This window comes from Agelaius phoeniceus, chromosome 3 (genome assembly GCF_051311805.1).
Source record: "Agelaius phoeniceus isolate bAgePho1 chromosome 3, bAgePho1.hap1, whole genome shotgun sequence".
Classification (NCBI taxonomy): Eukaryota; Metazoa; Chordata; class Aves; order Passeriformes; family Icteridae; genus Agelaius; species Agelaius phoeniceus.
In genome coordinates, this window is record NC_135267.1 from 29,707,474 (window position 1) to 29,732,901 (window position 25,428).

At 34.2% G+C, this 25,428-nt stretch overlaps 1 protein-coding gene across 2 annotated transcripts in view; it reads left to right on the forward strand.

The window, feature by feature from the left end:
* The window catches only part of CSMD1 (CUB and Sushi multiple domains 1), a 1,075,408-nt gene that overhangs the window by 1,017,680 nt on the left and 32,300 nt on the right, over positions 1-25,428 (forward strand). For both annotated transcript variants that reach the window (XM_054629077.2, XM_077174973.1), the window contains exons 53-57: positions 4,402-4,575; positions 7,861-8,034; positions 19,201-19,389; positions 20,947-21,120; positions 24,722-24,904. In XM_054629077.2, the coding sequence (XP_054485052.2) occupies positions 4,402-4,575; positions 7,861-8,034; positions 19,201-19,389; positions 20,947-21,120; positions 24,722-24,904 (894 nt within the window). The remainder of the gene's footprint in view (positions 1-4,401; positions 4,576-7,860; positions 8,035-19,200; positions 19,390-20,946; positions 21,121-24,721; positions 24,905-25,428) is intronic.

Genomic DNA, 25,428 nt, shown 5'->3' on the forward strand with positions numbered 1-25,428 from the left:
GTTGTCCTTTTCTTCTCCAGGAGTAATTTGGTGCTGGATTTTTCTAATTCAGATTTTACAAATCCTCATTGAAATTGGTATATATTACTAATATCTCCCTGTAACTAATAATTTTTTTATTTTTTCCCACCTGATTATCTGCATTCTGCATTTTAAATTATTTTTACAGATCTATTCCCACTTGTAATGAACATGGGACATCTGGCAGGAACTATTACTGTAGTAAAAGCATTGCTTGCTTTATGATACTTCCCAATTCTATTCTTCACCTAGAAACTTAGATGGACTTTAGTTCCTATTTGATTGATTTCATTGTTGAATGAAGCCCAATGCTTAGAACTGTTAAATGCACGGATTTACCTCACCAGACAAAAAAGATCCCATTTAGAGCTGGCAGGTTAACCACTACTTAGTCCTTGCTATTTCAAAATCAGACAGGCTCTATGGTGCTAAAAATATTATATAGCTTTGAGTGTGAAAGTCTAAATTTGAGTTAGCCCATGCATGCTGCAGAAAGTTTTATTTCTGCTACTAAGCTCATTTTTGTCTCTCTTACATGCTTTCACATAAAGTATATTAATAGCATGTTCTTCAGACACTTAATTTAGAAGCAATTAAGAACACAATTCAAGGTCAATGGAGCTATGTAGGCTCCTCCAGAGAGCAATTCAGGAAAGGTAAATTCTTACATTTTAAAGCTAGATGATGTGAATACTGCTAATTGAATATTCCTAAATTTCAAGGACAAAATGCTACAAATTTATTTCAGAGATGCCTTTAAGACTTACCTGAAGCCTGTGAAAATCAGAAGGCAGACATGCAGGGAGCTCTGAATAAGTCTTTCCATTTCAAAGGAATTATAATGAGTTAGAGATGCTTTTTATCTACACTGTACCTGCATGAATATAATTCAAGACATCTATAGATGAAAATAGATACCACTTTATATTATCCACTGATAAGTGTAGAATTAGTTTATGATTTCAGGTTAAATGAGTACACTAATTTCTGTATCTTAGGAAAGGGTTTGTCAATTCCTTATTATTTGTCTCTATAGAAAGCTAAAATCAGGGACTGTAGTTAATGAGTCTAAGGCTCAATTTAAGACCTACGTTTGCAGTTTGTTTGTATTACATGTATTTATTTTTATTAGTTATACAAGCGTAAATATTAATTGGTATGCAAGATTTCTTTCAATTTCACTCACTCAACATATGTATCTTTTAATTTTATAATATGTCTCTTTCCCCTTTTTCCTTCCAAGAATATTTACAAATAAAATCACAAACCTACGTGTTTTTATGTATGATTTGTGTGTATGGATGACCACAGGTTCATAGAGGGCACAGGGCAAATTGGAAGCATTTAATTTGCCTTACTCCATCTGCAAAATCAGTGGCACTTAATTGCAGATCAGTGTGTTTTCCTGAAAACATATTTTTCCCTGTGTTTTTACACCTTTCAGGTGCAAAACTACACATAAAAAATCAAGGACACACTTAAAATCTAAAGTTAAATATAATTTACTTCATTCCATCTATTAATTATATGATATTTATAATGCCTTAGATTTATCAGTATGAAAATATGCTGCTGTGGACTATGGTTGTGTAAAAATATCTAATCCTTTAATTGATAACTCATAGGTAAATTGTAGTATAATATTATGATATTGACTTTTATTTGAAATTCTTACTAAAATAAAATAGAATTATTTGTATCATGCTTTCCAGGTATTTCAGAATAAAACTGCTGAACCAACCCTGATGCATATGAACAATTTTCTAAATTCTGGAGGGAATATTTTATTTAAAAAATAGACAGACTTCTTCATTTTCTTTAATTTTAGCTGATGAGAAAATTACATACATTTTGTGTCATTGCAGTGCTCTTTCAGTTCTTGATATTTTGGAATAGTTAATTTAAATGAGTCAAAATTCCCTGAAAAATCATTAAATACAGTAGGTGGAATGATCTGTAAATGAAATGACTCACATAATAAGTTCAGCAACTTGTTAAATCCTCATTTAAGAGAAATGCATAATATTTTTCTTTATGCCAGGTGGCACATTTCATCTATCTTTCTTCTTGAAATTCCCTGTGGTCCTGTGTTTGTCTTCTGTGCAGCTACTGCTTTTCAATTCTTTATTATTTAGAACTAGAAAATGAAAAAAAAATCCAAATGTATTCCTTTCTATTTCACCTCCCTCCCTGGGAAAAAAATAGGGAGAAAATATTAGGAACTAATTTCTAGGCATAGGGAAAATAAGAAAATGATTGGGAACAGGCAGGATGGAAGAATCAAAAGGAAACCTTGATAATCTTACTGCCTTTTCCAGTGACTGTCTCATGAGATATAGATTTCAGCAGTAGATTTCTTTCACTTTGTGGTTTAGCAAAACTTTTGAAACAGTCTCCCCTTGTATCCATGTAGCCAAATTGAGAAGACAGGGACTGGATGGGGGGACTGCAAAATGGATGGAAAACTAATTGAGCCAGCAAACTCTAGGGGTATTGTTTCTTGATTCCAAGTGTGACTAGGAACCAGTGGATGCTGGGGATGAATACAAAGGCCCACACTCTCCAGCTCTGTCCCTCACTGGATAACAAATTGGGATGCAGCTGCAGCAAGTTTGAGGGTGACACAAAATGATGGGAGAACAGTCGATGTGTGGATTCTAGTACTGCTAGACAGAGAGATCTTTAAAATCTGGAGGCATGGGCCAACAGGAAGGTCATAAAGTTCAGGAAAGACAAATACAGAATCCTGCCCTTTGCCTTGAATAATGCCATTTGTGAGTACTCTTGGAACTGACTGGGTAAAAAAAAAAACTTTAGAGAAAGCACCCAGGTGACTGAGTGGAGAGGCTGACTAAGAGTTAAAAGTGTGGCCTTGCAGTAAAACTATCATACTGGAGTGTATGAGCACCAGTGTAGTCACCAGGTCATGGTTATTATTTCCTCTTCAGCACTCATGTGGAAAATTGCGTGTGGTTTTTGTGTCCTCCGCCATACAAGAGAGATATTGCAAAATGAAGCAAGTTCAGGGGAAGAACTCATTTAGGGGCCAGGGGCTGGAATATCTTTTAGACAAGGAGAGGCTGAGTGAGGCTGGAGGAGAGAGAAGGGTAAAAGGGATCATATTACTAATTTGGACTGAGAAAAATAAGATTAATTATTCCATGACACATTTCAAGGGTAAAAATATGCTTTCAGTGTCCTCTGTTGCCACATTCTGCGTTGTAAGGGGAAAGATAGCTGTACAATTAGAAAAAAACTTGCATTCATACTTTCTTCCTCAAATTTGCAGAATACCACAATGCTTAGAGGTATCAGCAACCCTACTATTAGGATTTTTATAATAATCCTGCGTGTATGAAAAGCCTAATAAAATGGTGTATGCTTTATCCTTCTAGTGTTTTAGAGGAGCCGTTAGGTGGGAATGAAATATAATGTCTAGAACAATAAAGGGGCTTTATTAGAAAGATTGAATCCCAAAGAAAAGGTGCAAACAAGTTGTTGTTTATGGATACAGCCTGCATGAAACAGAAGTGATCACACACACCCACAACCAATTGTAGCTTCAGACTGGAGCCTTAGGTCCCAGTCCTCACCTCTCAAAATGAGAACTTAGCACGTGTTTTAGATGAAATTACTGCAGTTGTAATTAATCAGTGTCACCAAAAAAAAAAAAAAAAAAAACAAACAAAAAAACCCCAAAAAACAAAACCAAACTTTTTTCTCCTCCTTAATCAGTAAAAAGAAATAGATTTTTGCTCAGCAATTGTGTTTTCAAACAGAATAAAGAATCCAGAATTAATTAAATCATTACTTGGCTTCCTCACTGCCAAGACTGCTATTATCCTGGAATAATGGATTCTGTAATGTTTTAACAGCAGCTGAAATAAGGAGGAAACAGTGCAGGCAGACGTTCATTCCTGTTCATGCCTTCCATCTGGAAAATGCTTATAAATTCATATTCATGTCAAAATTATAGTAAACTCTTCTTTATATTGCTTTAAAATTTGGTCAGTACCAACAAAAATACCCTTCTTCTATTTTTTATTATGGTGAAGTGCCTTAGTAACGTTGTCTTTTTCCCCATAGTAGTATGAGGTCTTTAACTCTCAAACCAGTACTATTATTTCATCATAGAATTCTCATTTCTTCAATTCATTATTTTCTCCTCCAAAGAACTAGAAGAAATATTATCTAAAGGTTTTATACCTGAGAACTTGTTCTGCACAGTGCAGTAGTTGACTCTAAATATATTGTTTATTGAAAAGAAAGTTGAAATTCTGTTGGTTTTTCTTTTCTTGTAAATTTTAGCAAAATTTAAGCAATTTTTTTTTTTTTTAGCAAAAAAATACATGTTTTTGATGGGTTGTTCTTTTATTGTAGCTGGTCACTGTGGCTCACCAGACCCGATTGTAAATGGCCATATTAGTGGGGATGGTTTCAGTTATCGTGACACTGTAGTCTACCAGTGTAATCCTGGCTTTCGACTTGTTGGTACATCTGTCCGAATTTGCCTACAGGACCACAAGTGGTCTGGACAAACTCCTGTTTGTGTCCGTAAGTACAATTAATTTTTCACTGAATTGCTGCTACTATTTTAAATGTAATTGAATATTAATAGTGGATTGGATGTTCAAAACTGTTTGGGCTTGGATCAGATGTTTAGTGGACCTGTTGTCAGTTACAAGGGTTGTTATGATCCAGTTTCTAACCTAGCACGGACTTGTTAATATTTCCAGTAACTCCTGATATCTGTTGTTTCAGAAACGGGATGGCATAGGCGCTGAGGGGGTTTCAATAGCAGGCTGCAACTGTGTAACTTAATCCATCACTTTCTCTTTGTCCAGGCATAGTTGGAATGCCAACTATGGGCTTGCTGAGCCTCTCTCCTATTTTTTTTCACGAAGAGTAAAAAATTCCTTTAAGGACAAAGCTGGACTAGTGTTAATCTTGCATTTCTGATTGTGACTGCCTGTTTTTGCAAATTGGCCTCAAGTTGTCAAGTTGACTTACCAATGCAAGCAAGGCATGGCATTGGATTATGCTACATCTGTTAGGAGGAATGTTAACGTTTTTATAGCCTTTACTATTTTCTCAATTCACCTGATTTTGAAAATCCCATAATTAAAGGCTAGAATTGTGGAGTCTTTCTAGTTCTTCTTAATTTGTGTGGCAGATTATCTGACATTTTCTGAACCATCAGCCATTTAATCAGTTAAGTCAAATTTATCCATTTTTTATTTTATTACTTTATTATGTAGTTGATTTTATTTCTCTTTACTTTCAGTTTTATTAAAGAGCCCCATTTTTATACATATTTTTTATTTTTAATGGAGAATTTATATCAACTATTTCGGTGTTGCATTTTTTAAGATGTCTGTAATTCAGGCATAAATATTGTCTACACAGAGAATCACTAAGATGTTCAGCTTTTCTGTTCAATACATACCAAATTTTTAAATGTTCAGTATTTTCTTTCTGAGGGTAAAATGAAAATTTTTACATGTATACAGTGGCAGAAAATATCTGCCAAATGTCATTGCCCTTTTAAAATCCTGTTTATATCTTCAAGTGATTTATATTCATTAAAGGAGTCACAACTAGCATTGTTACTATTAGTGCATTCATTTGACTGTGGAGTGAATAAAATTCCTCCCAAAGAAAGGGGCAAATCTGGGAGGGCATAGGAGGGGCAGGAGGCTGCTCCTTCTTACATGGATGTTATTGTTACCATTATGAGAAGAACTGGCATCAGGTTCTGCTATTAGAGTTTGCCTACTGTTTATCATTGCAAGATGGTTTTCTTTTGCTTAGAACACTGCCAGACTAAAAAACCATGCAAGATGATTTGGTTTATGTCAGCATCCAAACTTTAGGGGATTTTCCTCCTTTGATTAATTTACTTAAGAAATTCCCATAACAATGAGACTCTTATTTCTGGGAAATAAAGTGAAAACATACTGTTCACCAATGCTAGGAATGTGTTCTACTGAAATATTTTTCTGACTGAGTATTTTGGAGCCTGAGTTAGAAATATGGCTCTGGTGGGTTGACGTTGGCTGGATGCCAGGTGGCCACTGAACTACTCTCACTCCCCTCCTCAGAAAGGCAGGGGCAAAAAATAAGATGGCAGCTTACTAAAACAAAAGGAATGTTTGCATGTGCAAGCAAAGAAAATAAATTTTTCCTTTTCTACTTCCCATGAGCAAGCAATGTCTGGCTGTGTCCCAAGAAAGAGCGCATCAGTCTGTGTAACAGTTGCTCCAAAACATGTGTGTAAATAATGGATGATACCTCCCCTCCTTCCCTGCTGCCACCCTGCCTGCCCCTTCCTCCTCCACCCTCTTAGCTGTTTTATCTGAGCAATCATACAGAATGGAACATCTCCTTGGTCAGCTAACCTGGTTATATTCACTTGCGAGTTTGAGACCCTCCCAGCCTACTGGTGGGAAGATGGAATGTTGGGGAGACAGCAGTGATGCTGTGCAGTGCTGCTCAGCAGTAGCAAAACAGTTGGGTGTTACCAAAACAGTTGGGTGTTCTCAACACCTTTCCAGCTAATGAGACAAAGCACAGCACTGTAAGACATCCATCTCAGCTAGATCCAATACAATAGCAGAGACATTACAAGGACATTAGAGGTTGTGCCCCTGAAAATTCGCCCCAGATTGGTCTTTATTTCGTGAGCTTTTTACAGAAAATCACATCTTTTTATATTTTTAATTTACTTTGAAAGGATTTTTAGATTTGTAAAGTACCAGACATTGTTGTCTTAAAAAATAATACCTAAAGAAGCACTTGTAGTTCTACACCCATGACTATTTAACATTCTTAGTTTCATATACAAGTCAGCCTCCTTCATCTTGCAAAATTTGTGACACACAGGTCTTTCCCCATCTCTCTACTGGATAATCAGTTGGACCACACCTTAGCCAAGTATTTTCTGAAAGGTCTTTCCACTTGCTGCTTATTGAGATTTAATAGGAAATAAGAAGATTTCTGCTTAGTTCCTTGTGAGTAGCAGCACAACGAAATCAAATGAAAAAATGAACATGCTTATAGATTATTTATTTAAGTAGGATAAGTATCACTAGTATAGAGATGAGAAGTTCTGTGTTTGTGCATGTGTGCATATATACATTCTGATTTTACATTGTTAGTATCTATGCTTTTATATCTTTTTCTAAAATATTTTACTATCTTGTCACATGGGAAAACTAGAGCTTGACCATAATAAGCCTATTTTATAAGTTCTGTTTTAGCAAAATCAACACACATAATATATAATGGGAAAGATTTACTCCCCAAAATTATTTCTTTATAGTCATAAGAAAATAGATTAAAAGAATCACTACTTTAGCAAAACAATGCAAGACCTTTGAAACTGGAATGCTTCAGAACTCCAGAATGTTCTGAAATAGTGCATCAAATCTGTTTGGCTCTACTACATGTTAAAGCTTGATGAGAAAAAAAAATCCTTTATTTGTATTAGTAGGAATTTTTAAATGCATTTTTAGTGGTCTAATGAACCACTAAAATGCATTTAAATGTGTGTGAAAATGCATATATTTTATATATATATACACATATAGATATAAATATAGATTTAGATTAATTACAACTTTCAACATAAGGCAAAAAGTAGCACAGTTAAGAATTCTCAATAAATATATCCTATTCTTTTTCTTATATGTCTTGTATAAATGTCAAAGACAAATTGAGAAGGGGAAAAAAAAACCCAAAATCAAAAACCAAAATGGCAAAGGAGCTCCAACCTGCAAGTGGTTCCATGGATCAGTACCTTTCACTTAGGTGCTAACCTGCATGTTTTTCTTCTAACAGCAATCACATGTGGACATCCTGGGAATCCAGCTCATGGAATGACCAATGGCAGTGAGTTCAATTTAAATGATGTGGTAAATTTTACCTGCAACACTGGATACTTACTTCAGGGTGCTTCTCGAGCACAGTGTCGAAGCAGTGGGCAGTGGAGTAGCCCTTTACCCAACTGCCGAGGTAAGAGTTTTACTCTCCCTCAAAATACTCAAAAAAACTCACAAGCCTGTGCTTTAGGAACTTCTTCTCACCTTTATTTGAGTTTCTGCATTTCTATACTAGAGATTGTTGTTACAGCTGAGTATTGGGGAAGCTGAGATCTTCAGTACTTTTACCTCAAAGTTCTCAGACTGCAATCACCAGCATTTAATTTATAGACATATAAAGTGAACTTTGTATCACAAAAGTTATATTACATCAATAAATGACAGTTGCCTGTCTAGCCTGAATTATGTGCATTTTAATATAGTTTTCATAAACATAGTCATTATGAAATTGAATATTTATGTATCAAAACATTATTAATTCTCTTTTTTCCTAGCAATACCTGACAGATGTGAAACCTCATTTTTCTTACCCCACCAAAAAAAAAAAAAGGATAAAGTAAGATTTAATTTTGCTTGGTTTTATGCAAGGACATCTGAGTTTGATTTGTGGTATGCTATGAGTAAAGTGGACATGTTTGAGAGATGAGAATGAAGCAAAGGTTTGTGTTATGAGAAAATCTGTATCAAATGAACATATTAGGAAAGGACAAAGAAAAAACATTTTAAAACGCAATCTACAATTATCAGACTGAATTCTTTATCCAGATCCCAGTAATGTAATTACGATTAAAACTCTCTGGAGTTAACCTTTTTTTTTACTCCTTCAATTTTTGACCAATGTTTTTATTTATTTTCTTTAATTTTTGGCTATTGTTGCAGAATATGGAGCTAACATCTCATCTTTGGTCTGTTCAACCAGTATCTTGATCAGACACCTACAATCAGTTCACTAGATTAGTGTTTTTATGTTATACGCCCCAAAATAACTTCTACTGGTATAGTACATACTTTTTCAATGATGAATCCATTAAGATACTGATATTTAATGATTTTGTGAAGCATTTTCTTTTTAATCACTGAGGCAGACTGAGAATATTCTGACCAAATCATAGATGTGAACTGACAGAGAAGTGAAGGCAGGACATGAGGTAAATCATGTAAGATATTCTGAAAGATCTCAAAGGCCTGGGGAAAACTGCTTGAGATACTCTATATCCTTCAGTGCCCTTTTTATGAAGACTCTGGAAGGAAATGTATTTTAATAGCTTTAATTTACAAATTTGGTTCCTGGTCATATTCAAAGCTGGAATTATCTGGGTTCATTTATAAATGTTAATAACAGTGTTAATTTCCAAATATGTAAACTAAAAACAAATTAAAAAATGCTTAGAGTCTGGAAAGAATCTGATGGCTATGTCTGCTATGGAACATGCAAAGAAATAGAACACAAAAATTTCTCCAGAAATTCAGTGGTTACTGAGCTTTACTTGAGTATTTTCTTTCACTATAAAAATATTAGAACAGTGTAAGTACTATGCTTTTGTTCTTTGTATCATCTTTTATAGGCTAAAAGAAATTGCAGGCAGCAAAGTCATTCTAAGGATACAACATTGGAATTAAAGATCATGTAATAAGAATTTAACTTCAGCTGTTGTACTTTTATTATCTCCACCTGTTGGTTTATTAAAAATCTTATTGTACTACAACTGTTGTTTCTAAGAATAATAATTATCTTTGGTGATTAGCTCATCATAATGTTTCAGAGATAGCTGATGCAATTTCAGGCTCAGTGTGTGTGGAATTAGATCTTTCATTCTCATTAAAACGATAAAGACATGGCAATTCCCTGAGTCACTACCCTCAGAATTTATTCAAGTGAGTTAACTAACATAGCAATATAATTATTGGAACAGAGAAACAAGAGTTAGCAAACTGTTTCTGTTTAGGCTCATGGTTTTTTTTCCCTTTTATACTGTTTTCTTTTGCTGTGCCTAAGTGTACAAACTCTTCTGTCTCATCTGTGAGGCATTTAAGTAAGGTTTTATTTGTTGGAAATACATACTTTTTCACTTATACCATAGATGCAATCAGAACCTGCTCTGTTTGACTGCCAGAGGAAGAGACAGAACAGCTTTACTCAAGTTCAACTGCATTTATGAGCCTAGTTACTCAGCTATTTACAGTGAACTCCATTACATTTATTAAAAGGAAAACAAAATCTAAATGAAAGCAAGGAAAAACAATGCAAAGACTGAGAAGATTTTTTAAAAAGAACATAAGAATTAGGATGCTTACAGTTACTACAACATTATTTCAGTGGTCTCTCCTGTTTATTTTTGTTTTCCTTTTAAAATTTATTCACATGAATTTGAGTTTGATTGAGGCCAGTTTATGGTCGGAAATCTTGTTTAGGGAGGTTGGTTTTCCAAAAGGAGTGAGTATTAGAGATGCAACTCTGCCAAGATCCATGCACTTAAGAATGGTAAACTCCTACCAGAATGGAGCGGCCTGGAGTTCTCTTAGCTTGGTGTCTGCAGTTTTGGCTGTTCTCATGCAGGTGGTGAGAAGCTGGACTTTTGCCATTCACTCAGTGCTTCTTCGCTTCATTCTTCTCTTCATTTAGTATTTCTTTCTCTGTAGCAAGATATATTTTTCAGTGACTGTCTTGTATATCTTTCATCATGAACTGCAAGGATCCACCTAATTTCATCACCTGCTCCATGCACTGTGCTAAAACCCAGAGTGCTTTGCTGCTAGTCATGATAACAATGCAACTGCTCACCTCTGTGACCGAGTTTAACTGATTTAAAGGGTTTGAAAAAGTTGTCATGAAGTTTGCAATTTGTTCAAGAAATTTCTCCTCATGGAGAGTAATATACTGTCTCAAGTGACAATAACTGTTGTAAATGTATTTGTGCACCAGAAGATGTTTAGTTGTACTGTAAAATTCAATGTCTACTTCAGCTAAAGCATATCAGTGTTAGAGTAGTTCTATACCATTCTCCTAGTACCTGCATCTCTGATCCAGAAATGTGGGGGATTCATCCTTCAATTATATGAAAATTCAAAGTGCTGTAATATAATTGCCTTGATAATTGGTATTGTTTCTCATTCTAGGTTAGGGTGGTTGGTTGACCTTGCAGTTAGTAGCAGTTTCTCTCTGCTGTTCCTGCTCACTTTTCTTCTCAGGCATGTGTTCTCCACAGGCTGCAGAGAGTATCTACTCCCTCATGCACTGCCTTCTCCTCTAAGCTCACTGTTCCCTTTCTTACTTCTCACTGTTGTATGTGTGTGTGGCCTCCTCTCTCTGGTGTATTCTGCTCTTTCCTAAATATATCTTCATAAAAACAAACTTTTCTCATGGCTCACTTCTGATTTGACGAGAGGCTGAGAATTGGGGCGGTTCAGCTTAGGGAAGAGAAGGCTGAGGGAAATGTTTCTTATCATTTATACGTATCTTAAGGGACAGTATAAAAAAAGAGGTCCAGACTTCTCAGTGGTATTCACTGAAAGTATGTGATGCAAAGGGTACAAAATCAAACATAAGAAAAATCTTTTTAAATGTGAGGGTGATAAAACACTTGAATAAATTTCCCAGAGACATTGTGGATCTTCCATTCTTACAGCTATTCAAAACCTAACTGGACAAAGCCCTGGGCAAACTGTTTAGTTGTCACTTCCAAGTTCAAGTATTCTTGTATACATATGATGACTAAAGACCATATATACACACCAACAATATTCCTATGCCAAATTTGGTCTTACTGAATTGATTAGAACTTATCTACAGCAAGTAATAGTGCTTGTTCTGGCATAAGCCTTTACTTCTAGAACTGTGTTTTATCCAATGCATGGAAAACATTTATTTTGAAGTTCATTGTTAACAATGAATTATGAATTTTTTTAGAAAGAAAGTAAATCTTCCAGGTCTTTAAATATCCTGCTGGGAAAGGATGGCTTCCTGGCAAACTCGTATCATTCAATTCAACTGAGATTTTACATATGACCTTTCTTTCAAACCTCGGTTGAGTTCACCTGAGTCAATAATGAACTTGGCTTCATTTGGGTGAGACTGCACAGCCAATGCTACAAATTAAAGACTGCTGCTTGAAGCTATTGCAGAATTTATTTATTTTATTTTATTTATGTTGAAACTGAGCTGTTATATGTGCATATGAAACCTTGATATTTTAGGAAAATAAAGCTGGCGCAGTTCTTAGGCACCCTTTTGCAATGATACATTGCTTCTGTCTGTTGTGTCAATAGTAGGTTAACGGTTAGGTAATCAGTGACAGGAAATTTAGTAAGGAAATTCAATGGGAGGTTTTGGAGAAGAAAAAAGTAATGCACACAAAATATCACATTTGCTATTTAAGATCCGCATGATAAAAACTTGTATGAAAAAAAGGATTTTAATGTTTGTATTTCCTAAATGCACTGCAAGCATTGAATTGTTTTGTAATGATATTTCCCCCTACTCCAGAATGCTCTTGTGTCTGTTTTGGCTCAGTAAGTAAAACCTTTATCTCTGAAAATCTACATATTTTTTTTAGTATTTTCTTTGGACCTGTGTTCTGAGGTAATGTTATTCTTAAAATACCCATGCCTTGGGGAAACTACGTTCCTACTGTTTCTGTCACAAGTGAAAAAAGAGCATGTTGTGATGTTAAAGTACTTTGTGAGATAGAAGCCCCAATTTTTTAAAAATTATTTAAACATTAATATCTATTTTAAAAATTGTATTTAATCCTTTTGATGGACTCAGTATTTTCTAAAGATTGGCGACAACTTTTTCTGTAATGTGAAGGTCTCTGAAGTATGACTTTAAATTCATAATTTAAATTCATCATTATCCACATGGCTCTATCTTTATTTATTTGATAAAGAACAGGCCAAGCAGTTAGTTTACTTGCCTTTAAACTGTAACCAAATGGCATCAGAAAAATTACAATACCCCGATCTCTGTTCTCTGCTGCAAACCTGCCTGCGTAGAGCTGGGAGCAGCCTGGATGTGCTACCCCAGAAGTAGTTATGACTATATTAAATCCTACCCCAAGTATGTTCACTATTTTGTTGTTTTTTTTTTTTTTTCCATTAGCAGTTTGGAACCACTTTCCATTTAGTCTTTGGAAGCACAGAAAGCCAATCTCCATTCTTTCTACTTGTCATAATAATTCCTAACCATCAAAATGAGAACTGAATCAGGTGGTCTTATCAGGGCTCTGCACTCCTGATTGCACTGCAGGTCATTTCTTCACATATTATGCTTGAAGCAAGAACTGCTGTATTAAACACCACACTTTCTGCCTGTATTAAGGCAGACTTATATTCATAATCTCTACCAGGAAAAGTGAATATCCTTTGCTACCGTTTCCTTCAGAATTCCTTTTATCATTTTATAAATGAGATTTAGGAGCTTTCCTCCTGTTAGAAATATGTTTCTAAAGACCAGAAGCACTTTGATGGGAAGATTCATTTGGCAAAGTTGCAGAAGTTTGAGTTAGCTCACATTGTCCAGCCTGTATCAGTAAGTCCAGGCTATTTTTTAGTAATAAAGAATTCAGTTCTCTATTTATACTGCATTTGTGCTGAATTTCTAAATTGAAAGTTTTATCTTTCTTTATCTCATTGGTCTTAGATTCTTGAAAAGTTTAATTAGGCTTTTATGTCTTATCCAGATACTGGTATCTAGAAAGAATTGCTAATTTTATCGTGTTCTATTTAGTGGCTATGTCATTTGAATCAGTGGTAATATGTTCCACTCCTTCACTGACAACAAAAATAACCTTTCTGATGGCAACTGATGGACTGAGATTGGTGACCAATTCTTCTCATCCAAAGATAAAGCAGCTCGGAATTTAGGCAGTTTTCAATCTGTGGAGTCAAGGATTTGTATAAGCTGAGGAATGCATTTTGTTCAGTTATGTTTTTTCCAGAGTCAGAGGCCTTTGTTGTGACTTATTTATACTTAAATGTATAAATGCCTAATCTGTTCATATTGATAGCATGTTGATATTCCTCAGAAGGATAACTTGTACTTGAGTGAGTTTCCTTAATAAGGAGGTGGAGTGCCATGGGAGATGCCTTAAGGTGTCTGAGATATTATCTTGATCTGGCAGAGATGCCCCTCTCTGGAGGGAAAACAGCCTGGGTATCAGGCAAAGACATTTCAAAAGGTAATAGAGACATCTTTTGAGGCAGCTGAACAGGTCCTTATCCAGGTGAAAAACTATGCTCAGATTAATAAAGAATCTGAAGAAAAAGACTTTAAGTCATGATCCCAGAGTTTATAACATTCTGACAAAACCTATTGTGTTAATATTACTTGTACATAAATGCCCAAAAATTAGTTTTGCATACAGAGAACACAAGAGTAAAGTAACAGGTAAGTACTTTGCCTTTCTGGTCAATTTGCTATTGCAATACCTGGCAAAATCTGAGAAGTTTTCATTCTTGTTTATTGTTGATTTTGCCTTGTCCTTTACTAAAATTCCATTTACTGGCAATTTTGTCATCATGCTTTCACAAGCAGAGCTTTCTTTCTTTTAATTGGCAGCATTTTTAAAAATTTTTCAGAAAACCAGAGTGAATTCTCCAGTCTTTATTCACTCTTGAGTGTTAATCCCTAAACATTTTCTAGATACCAACATTAAAGCAATACTTTTTGCATAAAAAAAATTTAAAAATCTGTTGATAAGATATGAAAGTTTATTACAAAAGCTTAAGATAGTTTCTGTCAAGAAAAAAAAAAGAGAACAAGAAACAAAATACTGTGAATGATGTACTTTTTGATGATCATTCAACTTCTTAACAGAAAGCTGCCCTGGAGGACTCTGACATGGTCTTTTAACTTCTTTGTCCTCAAGGGTTTGAATCTACTCAGTGTGAGGTTCCAAAGTTACCAGGGCAGGCTTGGAGTATTCTCCAGCTTTTCTCAGAAGACTTAACCAAGACTGACAGAACTCATTTCCCATGCAGCTCTTGACAGGTGTCATTGAGAGAGAGCAATCTCCATCTACTCTCTCTGTGATTTACAATTGAGTCCCCAGGGTGAAAGGCAATTGGGGAAATACTGCCTGAGTTCTGTATGCCAGCCAACAAAATTCTTTTCTAAAGTACTCCTTACTGCAGCCCTTCTTAGCAACAGCACATTTGTGTGTATATTTAAAAACTGATAGCTGATCTTATGTGGCACTGCAGGCATAATTGTGGTTACTTTTTAACTTGAGGGATCGTAGTCTCTTGCATAATCATTTGGTAAGACTTCATGTATGATGCAAGGATTTTGTTCACAGAGCACATGCTTAAATTATGCATTTGGTGACTGTTTTGTATTTCATTCATCACTGAGCTGTCTAAACAGATACTACTGGTATTGAAGTGAAAACTCTGAATCACACAGAAAAATTGATTCTTTGGGACCGCAATATATTCCTTGAACATTCCATATTTCTGGTCTGCATAGAGAATTAACATTTTCTGTTCTCCCTGTCGACTTGCAAAAATAGTTCAGTTAAAATTGTTTTTGGGTGTCTTTGGGCCAGCATATCTTCATGAAGCAAAGTTCCTTTTAATTTCTAATACTGACTTCCCATAATAAGCAAGCCCCTCCCATTAAATCAAAGAGAATACCAGTGCATCTGCAACTTCATTCTCAGACAAAACAACAATAACAGCAACAAAACCCAAAACGAAACCAAATAAACAAACAAAAACCTTAAAACAAACAAATGCAAAACCCCTAAAACCACCAAACAAAACCACCCAAAAATCCCACGAGAAAGTAAACTAAAAATATAGATTTAATGAAAAAGGATTCTTCCTACATCATAAGAAACTTAATCTGATAAACAGTATGAATCTTGTCCTACAGTTTGGGAAGAATTCAGTAGTAAATTTCCTCACACAAATTTGCACTAATTTTGTGTGCTCATTAACAAAATTTTACTGTAAAAGTGGATGTTCTGTTTAAACTGTGAATGCCCAGTTTATAGTGCTATATTCCTTAGATAAAACAAATTTGGATGATACTAAATGCAGACTACTAAACATGCATCTGTACTGTGGATCTCTGTGAGTATAGCAAGACATTCTATTTGTACGAGGATAAAATTTTCTAAAATTTTAAATATGATTGCTATATTGATAAACTGATATTAGTTCACCTTAGGTCTATTGGCAGAGAAATGTAATTATTGTTTTTCCACAGGATTTTACATATATTGTTACAGCCATAAAGCACAATTCCATCTTTTTTTATCTGTGTCATTTAAGGGAAGAGCTGCTATTGAAGTTGTAGTTGCTAGAACAGGTAGGTATCAGTGGAATGGAAAGGTGTTATTTTGCCATAGTTACTTTTTGATACACACTTTCATTGGAAAATGATGCACTGATTATAACATGGGTATAGGTCTCAAGACCTGAATTCTGTTCTCTACCAGTACAAATATTCCATACAACCCTGGACTTCATTTTTTGATATGGTGGATCACAATAGTGGCATTGTAATTGTGAGGTGGGAATCAAATTACCATAAAAATAGTTTTAGCTTAATAAAAATATTTTTAAATATTCATTTCTGTGTCTGAAATTAAATCAATATGTATTTTTAAATTAAACAGTGCCTGGCATTGGAGCTGACTTGCTTCTAATTATTTAGATGGTTTTTCATTTGAACCAAGTGGCACATTCACAGGAGTTGTTTGGAGCATGGCTCAGGGGTTAGTATGGACAAAAGGATCATTCTTCATGAGCTGTTCAGAGAAATTCACTCTGTTCTGGAGGGTAGCAGCACACAATGGCATGGACTGAGCCACCATCTACTGGCCTCATGCCAGAAAACAAGTGCTGGCTTTCTTTAATTCACATTGATACAGATGTGTATTCAAATGTTTAGGAACATGTATACATTTATGTGGAAAAATTAAGTGTAAGGATGTGTTTGTACAAGGCAACTTATAACTATGCAGAGGATGCAGGCTAGTTCCAAAAGCAGAAACTTTGCAGCAGCATCTACCCAGCACTACACTGTGTCTAATTGCCTAGGAAACAGGGTTAATTAGGATGCAGGATGTGTTGTTTCTGGGAATTGTGCTGGTTTCTGTGAGAAAGGATTGTACTGTGAGTACATATGAGCTCCTTCAGATCTAGCTTAATGTTTTGGTAAGGTAACCTGTCAGTGGACTCTACATTTTACAGACTTTCACAGACTTGTCCCTATTCTACAATGATAGTTACATTGCCAGTTCAAGAATTAGACTTAGCTGACAAAGATGAGTAACTATGGAAAAAGACTAGTAACAAAGAATGTGTCATGTAACAGAAAAAAAGCATTTTCTCTTCATAATACTCTTAAATAGAGATCCTCAGAAGAAAGGATTTTTGGAGCTCTTCAAAGCAAGTACAGAGACAAAGACTTCCACATCCAAATTTTTCGCAGTTTTCAAAGAGCAGTGAGATATTAGGACTTGATATTTTTCCCTGTCTTATGGAACAGAAAAAAAATAGCCAAGAGCTAAAGAGGTATTTTTTTCTATCAATGCAATCTTATGTAAACACATATTTATTTAACCTGCATTTATCCAATTTCTGTATAAAATGTTATGGTCATAACAATATGTTTAAATAAAAGTTTTTTATATGAACTGTAAGTTAAACTATTATAATGTAAGCTGAATGTAACTTCTCTGTTGAATTATTTCATAGGATTCACCATAAATCAAATAGGAATAGTTTCAGTTAGGAGACTAAAGTTTTATTACTGCTCAGGAACACAAAAAAAACCCAAAATAACAAACTGATCTCTTTCATTGAACATAATCATTCGATGTAATACCTTTCTAATGCTTTGTGTGCATCATTGTAATTCGTAATTTTTAAAAATTTATTGGTGTTTTCTATGGAATTATATTTTCAGTGTTTTTAATAACAATTGGTACATGAAAAATAGGTTTCGTTATGCCAAAAAGAGTTCTTTTCCCCAAGTATTACTTCTAAAATAATTTTTATGAAGGAAAACTTTAGATTCATATGAGATATTCTTTAGACCAAGGTATATGTTTGTTTAGAATTGTGAGGTTAAAATTATGAACATTTAACACTTTTAAGAGCATAATTTTAAAAGATAAGGATAAATAAATTAAAACTGGATTTTGCTCCAGATTAAATTTTAGGATGTTAGAATTTTTCTAAAATCCTGATGCTTTTTAGCTGATTGAATTAAATGTCCCTTCAATGATTGAGTATTTGCACAAGATGCCTTGTTCTAGGGTATTGCCTAATCATCACATTTAAATCCTATGTATGGTAAAATTTAAGCTTTTGAATTAAAGGAGTAAAAAGCAGTCCATTGAAGACTATGTATATCTTACTTCTAAAATGATAATCTTATCTTTATTTTTGTCCATTGATTTATTTTTCATGAAAATTGATTTGAACTAAATGACATACTTGAATAGTAGATTCCTGTGGTTCTTTGATGAGCTTTAATTTATTATAAGAATTATATTGTAAGTGGGTTTTTTAGTTTATTTATACTGTTATCTTAAGAATGAAGATGGGAGGGGTGGAGTAGGTGTTTGTAACTTTTCATATCTTTTTCAGATTAACAGACAACAAAACTGAGTGTTTGAAAAAGTCCCTTCTAACCCAAGCTTTTAAATGATTCTGCAGTCATTGCAAAGTATAAAATGAAGGGGTGGGGAGGGTAGCTACGCTTTATATAAAAACAAAACAGTCATGAAAATACCCATAATTTTTTTTTAATAGCTATCTTAAAAAATTACTTCATGCTTTTTGGTGCTTACCCTCACTCCTGCTCCCCTATCAAGTATTTGATTTCCATTGTTGTCATTTACCTGTTCTAGATATTAATAGCAGAAAATTTGCTTAATATTTGAAGCAAATTTTCTCATTAGAGTAAAATTTAGAAAAAAAAGAAAATGTCAAACTGTTGAACTGTTCCTTCACATAAAAATTATGTAGAAGGCCAAACTAAGCATACCAAGGGAATGATAAAAAATCCCTCCAATTTCTCTTTCATCTTTGAACCACTTGTATACTTGATACTATGTATCTTGTTGAAGATTATTAAAAGAACTGGAGTAAATTGTAGTAATACTTTCAAAGCAAAAAGATCTGGTGTCTTACTCAGGAGTCAATATTTCTGATATTTAAGTCAAATAAAACCCACAAAGGAACTGTAGATGAACCGCAGTCACGAGCTTCTATTGAAGCAATGAAAATCATTGCTGAACTTATTGCTGTTATGCCTCAGCAATGAAAACTGTTTGTCTTACAGTGGTGAACTGCTCTGATCCTGGCTTTGTGGAGAATGCAATTCGTCACGGACAGCAGAATTATCCTGAAAGTTTCAAATTCGGAACGAGTGTGGCATACCATTGCAAGAAGGGCTTCTATCTCTTGGGCTCATCTGCACTGACCTGTAAAGCTAATGGGCTATGGGATAGATCATTGCCAAAGTGTTTATGTAAGTGTCCATTTGGTTGGATTTGCATTAAAGAGTTGTACATGATTTTAAATCGTGATAGAAAAAAGTGTAGCCATCTGTTAAGGAACAATGATTGCAAATTGTACATCTCAGTAAGGAAAGATTAAGACAAAGTATCATGCAACTTACCATTATTAAAAATGTGTTTCCAGGGAACTGTGAAACTATTATTTCAAATCCCAGAAAGTCAACATTAATTTTCCCTATTGGTGAATTGTTAAGGTATCTGGAAACAGCTAGGGAAATCTAAAATTATTATTTATTTGTTATAATCTAGAATGATATTCTAAGACTATTAATGCCTATATCCGATATTTATATTTTTTCAGACTCATTGTAGTGTATATATGAGAACAAATCTGTGAAATATTGCGTAGAAAAATTTGGCTCAAGAGGGTCCTTTAATAACATCACTTCATATTTCCTCCATCGTTTTCTCCTCAGAGAAGGAGAAAATCTGGTGTTTCCTATGATCAGTAAGCTTCATATCAAACAAGATAACAATTTGCTTGAGTTTAATTTCCATTGAGATATTTTCCTTCTCTGATCACTGTTAATTTGCTGTCATGATTTCTATTTGCAATGCAATGAAAAGAAGTAGTAAATGAAATTGAAGTATATTTTAATTTGAAACACATTAGATGCTTTTAAAGTTTTTGCTTTACAGAATTGCAATTTTTTTATAAAATCATTTATTTCATGGATTTACACTTATATAGCAGAGTCATGAATATCACTAGGTTGGTGAATTTATTTCTTTATTCTGCTTTTCATACTGCTATGTATATAATATTCACATGACTCAAGTATTTTTTTTTCACAATAATCTATGCTTTCAATGTCTGTCAATAAGAGCTACAACCTGAAAAAGTAGGTTTATTCACATTTCAGTGGTAAAATAATTAGGGAAAATACAAAATTTTAAATACAAAATAGCTAAATAGCTGCATAATTTTTTTTAGTTTGGCCCAGAATATTTATTGGTGCCAGCATGTTTTTACTTCTTGTATCTTAGAAAAATAAATATGATTTAAAATTATAAAAATTATCAGTAATCCATTTTCCTCTTGCTCACTCTAGTTCATCATATTACTATAATAATATTACAGAATAAATATTTTATTTCACTATGCTGCTTAAACTGTACCTAGCTGTAGATATGGTAAAGCTACTTACATCATCATATCTGCAATATATAAGTGCATTACAGCAATAGCCTTATTTGGTGTCTTCCTTCCTATTGCTAACCAAAATAAGCTGTGCTATTTGTAGGAAAGGATCATGAACAGAAATGAATGAGGAAAGAAATCTATATATTTTTAGAGAAAGGCTAAACTGGATAGGCTAGTTTTATACATAGTTTTGTGCTTAATCTTATAAATGACCAATAAATCATCTATAGGAAAAAGAAAACAAAAGCTATGTAAGGGTTGAAATCCAGACGGATGTGGAACCAGCCTTGTATTTAAAAGTTGTAAGAGTTTTTTTTCTGTGCTATGAGAACATCTCATAAAGTTGTGTTCTTTCCTTTATTAGCCATTTCTTGTGGACATCCTGGGGTACCTGCAAATGCAATTCTTTCAGGAGACAAATTTACATATGGCTCCATAATTCACTATTCTTGCACAGCGGGTCGAAGGCTCATAGGAAATTCTACGAGGGAATGCCAAGAAGATAGCCACTGGAGTGGGACTCTCCCTCACTGTTCAGGTACTTGTACCAACCATTATCTCAATGTCACCTTCTCATACGAGTAAGGCTATTCTCACACATTTTTTTAGCCAAATATTTGTTTTGTTTATTTTCTGGATATGTTTTCATTTCACCAATAGCCACTTTGCTGTATCAAACCCTTCTACTGAAATATTCTCATAATCATCTTATTCTCTTTGTCATTACTTCACAACTTCACTCCCTCAGGCACATGCTCTAGTTCTATACTGCAGTGTGTAGAAGACACAGCAAAACAGTGTTTCAAACCTAGTCAAGTTTTGCTTAAAAAGAATACATGTGTTGCATTGTATTTTTATGAACATTGTTATGTGTAAACAAAGGTTGCTACATAAGAAAATTTTGATTAAGGAACTCCACACCAAAGGTATTAAGGTGAACTTTTACCTTAAATCTTTAAAACTTGGACATTTTGCTCCTCTTTTCTCTTGCAGAAATATTCTTTATTATTGTCACAATGTCTTTATTATTGTCATAAATGTCTGATGTGTTCTTGGTGCTGTCAGAAAGTACAGGAACAGACCATTCTCCCCTAGATTATGCAGATCTAAAAGAAGCCATAAAACATCACACAGCTTTTTTGAAGTGTTCAGGCCAGGATTGGCTACTAACGGCACCCTCAGCATATTAATAGCTTTTGTAAGGGAAACATGTATACACACTTTGGTATATAAAAATCAAATACCTGAATGGTTTTAGAAGAAAATTTTCTAGTGAGAAAATTGTTCATAATTACCCATTATGCAATCTTATAACTTCCCTTGAACTATTGGACATGCCTACTGTTGGGCTGATGTAATTCAATGTGGCTCAATTCAAATTTGACCTAATTTAAATAGGTGTAAGGTACATTGAATTATTTTCAGTACTTTGAGAAAGCTCTGAATAAGTTCATTGAAAACAGTCCATTTATGAGCTGCAAGGATGATTCTGCAAGGATGCTGAGCAGAATTTGAAATACTGAAAAAAGGAAATGAATTTAAATCACTTCTGTTTCTTTTCAGTTCTCTGATGCTCAAGGAAATAGTTTAGATTCTTCTCAAACTGCTAGATCTTACTGCCATCATGGTCTCTATGCCTAGACCTGAAAGGCATCACTGCACAACAAGAAATCTTTTCTTGCTTATCTTAAGCTCACATTTATGTCACTTTCACCTTTTTATCCAGCATAATATTCCAGATCTGAAATTACACCAAGACTTGAAAAGCCAGATAACAATCTAGTACTGTTATCCAATATTTCTCACCACAAAAATATCCTGTTCGTGGAGAGAAATTTTAATTGCTAATAATTGAGACTCTTCAGTTATTTTCAGTCATGAATATGACAGTATTTTGTAGACTCATGGATTTTGAAAACATTTAAGAGCCCTGTACTCACGTTTTATGGTGGGGAAGATATGTCTATTGTAACTAAAATATAGTTACTGATACAGAATTCAATTTTCTAACTTTGAACACCATCTCAATGGGTCGCCATCTCAAGAGCAAGGTAATTCCCTAGGAAAATGAAAACATACCTCTGTTGGCTCAATGTAAAAAAATGAATGAACCCCCCCCCCCAAAAAAAAACCAAACAAAAACCAAAGAAAACCCTAAAAAAGCACCTCATTTCTCTATGGTATTTAGAATTGTAAAATGAATTACTACTTTCCAAGTTAGATATTCAGGAGATTAATCCATCAAAATCCAATATGAATAATTTGTTGTCATAATGTCAGTGAAAGAATGATTGTGCCTAGGCTGACTGAGAACTCTAATTGGTTTTGTACTTCAGGGATATGAAAAACAGTCCAAATATAATGTTTAAAAACTGTAGTCTCTTTCAGAATGGGATTCATTTCTTTATTATATATTAATATATGTTTGAATGCCTGATGGTTCTATGATGGTAGAAATATGATCTCAGGGTTTTTTTTCACCTGGGACCTGTTACAATGATGGACTTTTGTAGCTTATGAATTAAGCAATAGTTGACATTTTTGTTTAAAAATGGATGATGGATAATTCAATAATGGATAGTGAGTCTTCTACATTGCTAAATAAAAAGGGATGTAGGCCTTCATATTACTGTAACTGCCTTTGTCTATACCCTTTGATTAAAACATTTCATGGTCCCAGTTCAAATTTTCTCCAAGTAAAAACTAGTCATGTTCAAGAAAAACAAAAAAATGTCTAGTCATTCATCTGGAATTCTCTCAGCAAAATCCCTAAACAACTGAGACATCGTCAAATTTTCAGAATCATAGATCATTCTGTCCTGAAAAATCCCTTTGCATTCACAAGCCAAAGTATATGTGATGTATCTGTTTCATGCCATAAACATGCCCCAGCGGGAGCCTGAGTCACAGTCCTCATGCTATTTCACACATTTTAAGCAGACAGAAGTGTCTGTGAAATAGCAATGTCGTAGAGTAAGTGGAACCAGGTAGCATCCAGAAGCCACATCTGGATTTCTGCTTTAGCAGTACCAGGGCATAAGTCATGGATGATCCCTGAGACCATTATATTCATTAAATTAATTTAGACTGATTAATTTAACAGATTAACTTTTACCCATCACACCTGGCAGTCCATCAAACCATGCACAAATACATTACAAGTTTGTGGGTGCTGGAGATCATTCTCAACAGTCAGTTTGGAGGCAGCCACTGTATTTTGGAGAGTGAGTTTTATTGTACACAGAGAGACAGAATATACCAGCTGACTTAAGACACTCACACTGTTTACAAGCATGTATTTATACCAGGAAATCTAGGTCCAAATGCTGTAGGACAGTGTGACAAGTGCAATCTATTCTAGAAGAACCTAGTACTAAACAAAGTGAACACAATCAAAGCCCATAAGTTAATCTTGTATTTAGGAACTGTCTTGGCCTCTTTTTATATGAAATTATGATTGTATCCACACTTACTTGCTATTATTAAACACTTATGGCACATAATAGTGGTTTCTGACATAAGAAAATTTTAATTTCTAAATGAACTATTTGAGTTTTCTCAAAAATTTGGTATTTTTTTCTCTTTGTTTAGGATTTTGTCTTATATATGAGAAGGGTGCCTATGAAGAAAAACCCATTTAAGAGTACATAGACTTAAAACTATTAAAGTATTTACACGTATTTTGAAAAATAAAAAACAAACCCAAAAATAAAATCAAAGCCCAAAATCAAAACCTATAGTTTCAATAGAATTTGAGTTCAGACATATAATTCAAAAGTGGAGAACAAAGGATAATATTGCTGTTAACTGCAATATAGACAGAAAAGGATTTAGGAGATATGCAATTTTATACCCACATTTATAATAAATGGTTGATACTGACAACACGCTTCCTTAACCATCTTGTATAGTATATTCTGTAACAGCCACTTTATGTGATAAAGCACTTGACTGGTTCATCAGACTTATGAGGACACCTTTGAGAGCTCTGTCTTGCAACACGTTCTTTCTCTGCTAAATTTGTAACCAATATTTGCATAGAAACAATGCAGTGGCTCTATTCACAAGAGAGTAGTTTCACTGCCGCTACATTTGCACATAATGTCCCTGCCAATAATTGTGCCTGTTGTGTTTTGCAGGAAATAATCCTGGTTTTTGTGATGATCCAGGAGTACCAGCCCATGGGTCTAGACTAGGGGATGAATTCAAAACAAAAAGTCTGCTACGTTTCTCATGTGAAATGGGTTATCAGCTACGAGGGTCTGCAGAGAGAACGTGCTTGCTTAATGGCTCCTGGTCAGGTATCCAGCCTGTGTGTGAAGGTGGGTATTGATACAGTGGCATTTTGACACCATTGACCCACTTCCAAATGACTTTTTATTCTTTGATTGAAAAATTTTGTTAGGCAGAAATATGCTTTCATAACATTCTGCAGAAAGATGATATAAAAATGTTTACAAGCAGCTCATGTTTTGCTTAAATACTTACATCTAAACTGCTAAAGTTTTGGAATATATATTTATAAGAAGTTTGTGAGAAAATAATTTTAGTTTAAAAATAATTAGCCTGGAAATAAATAATAGACACCTGAGTTAAATGTTAAAAAATGCTTTTGATTGAAGAGATATGAAAATGGAGTGATAAATAAATCTGTCGTCTGTTTTTTAATAATAAAGAACTTTCATCTTCTCTTTCTATGTAATATCTATGCATCAGGGACTGAATAAATGATAAAATAAAGTTGCATAAATGAATATATAAATTAAGTATAAATAAATAAATCAGTGCATATTTCTCAACAGAAGATAGTCTATTTTCTAATGAGATATTTTTATGCTGCCTCTTT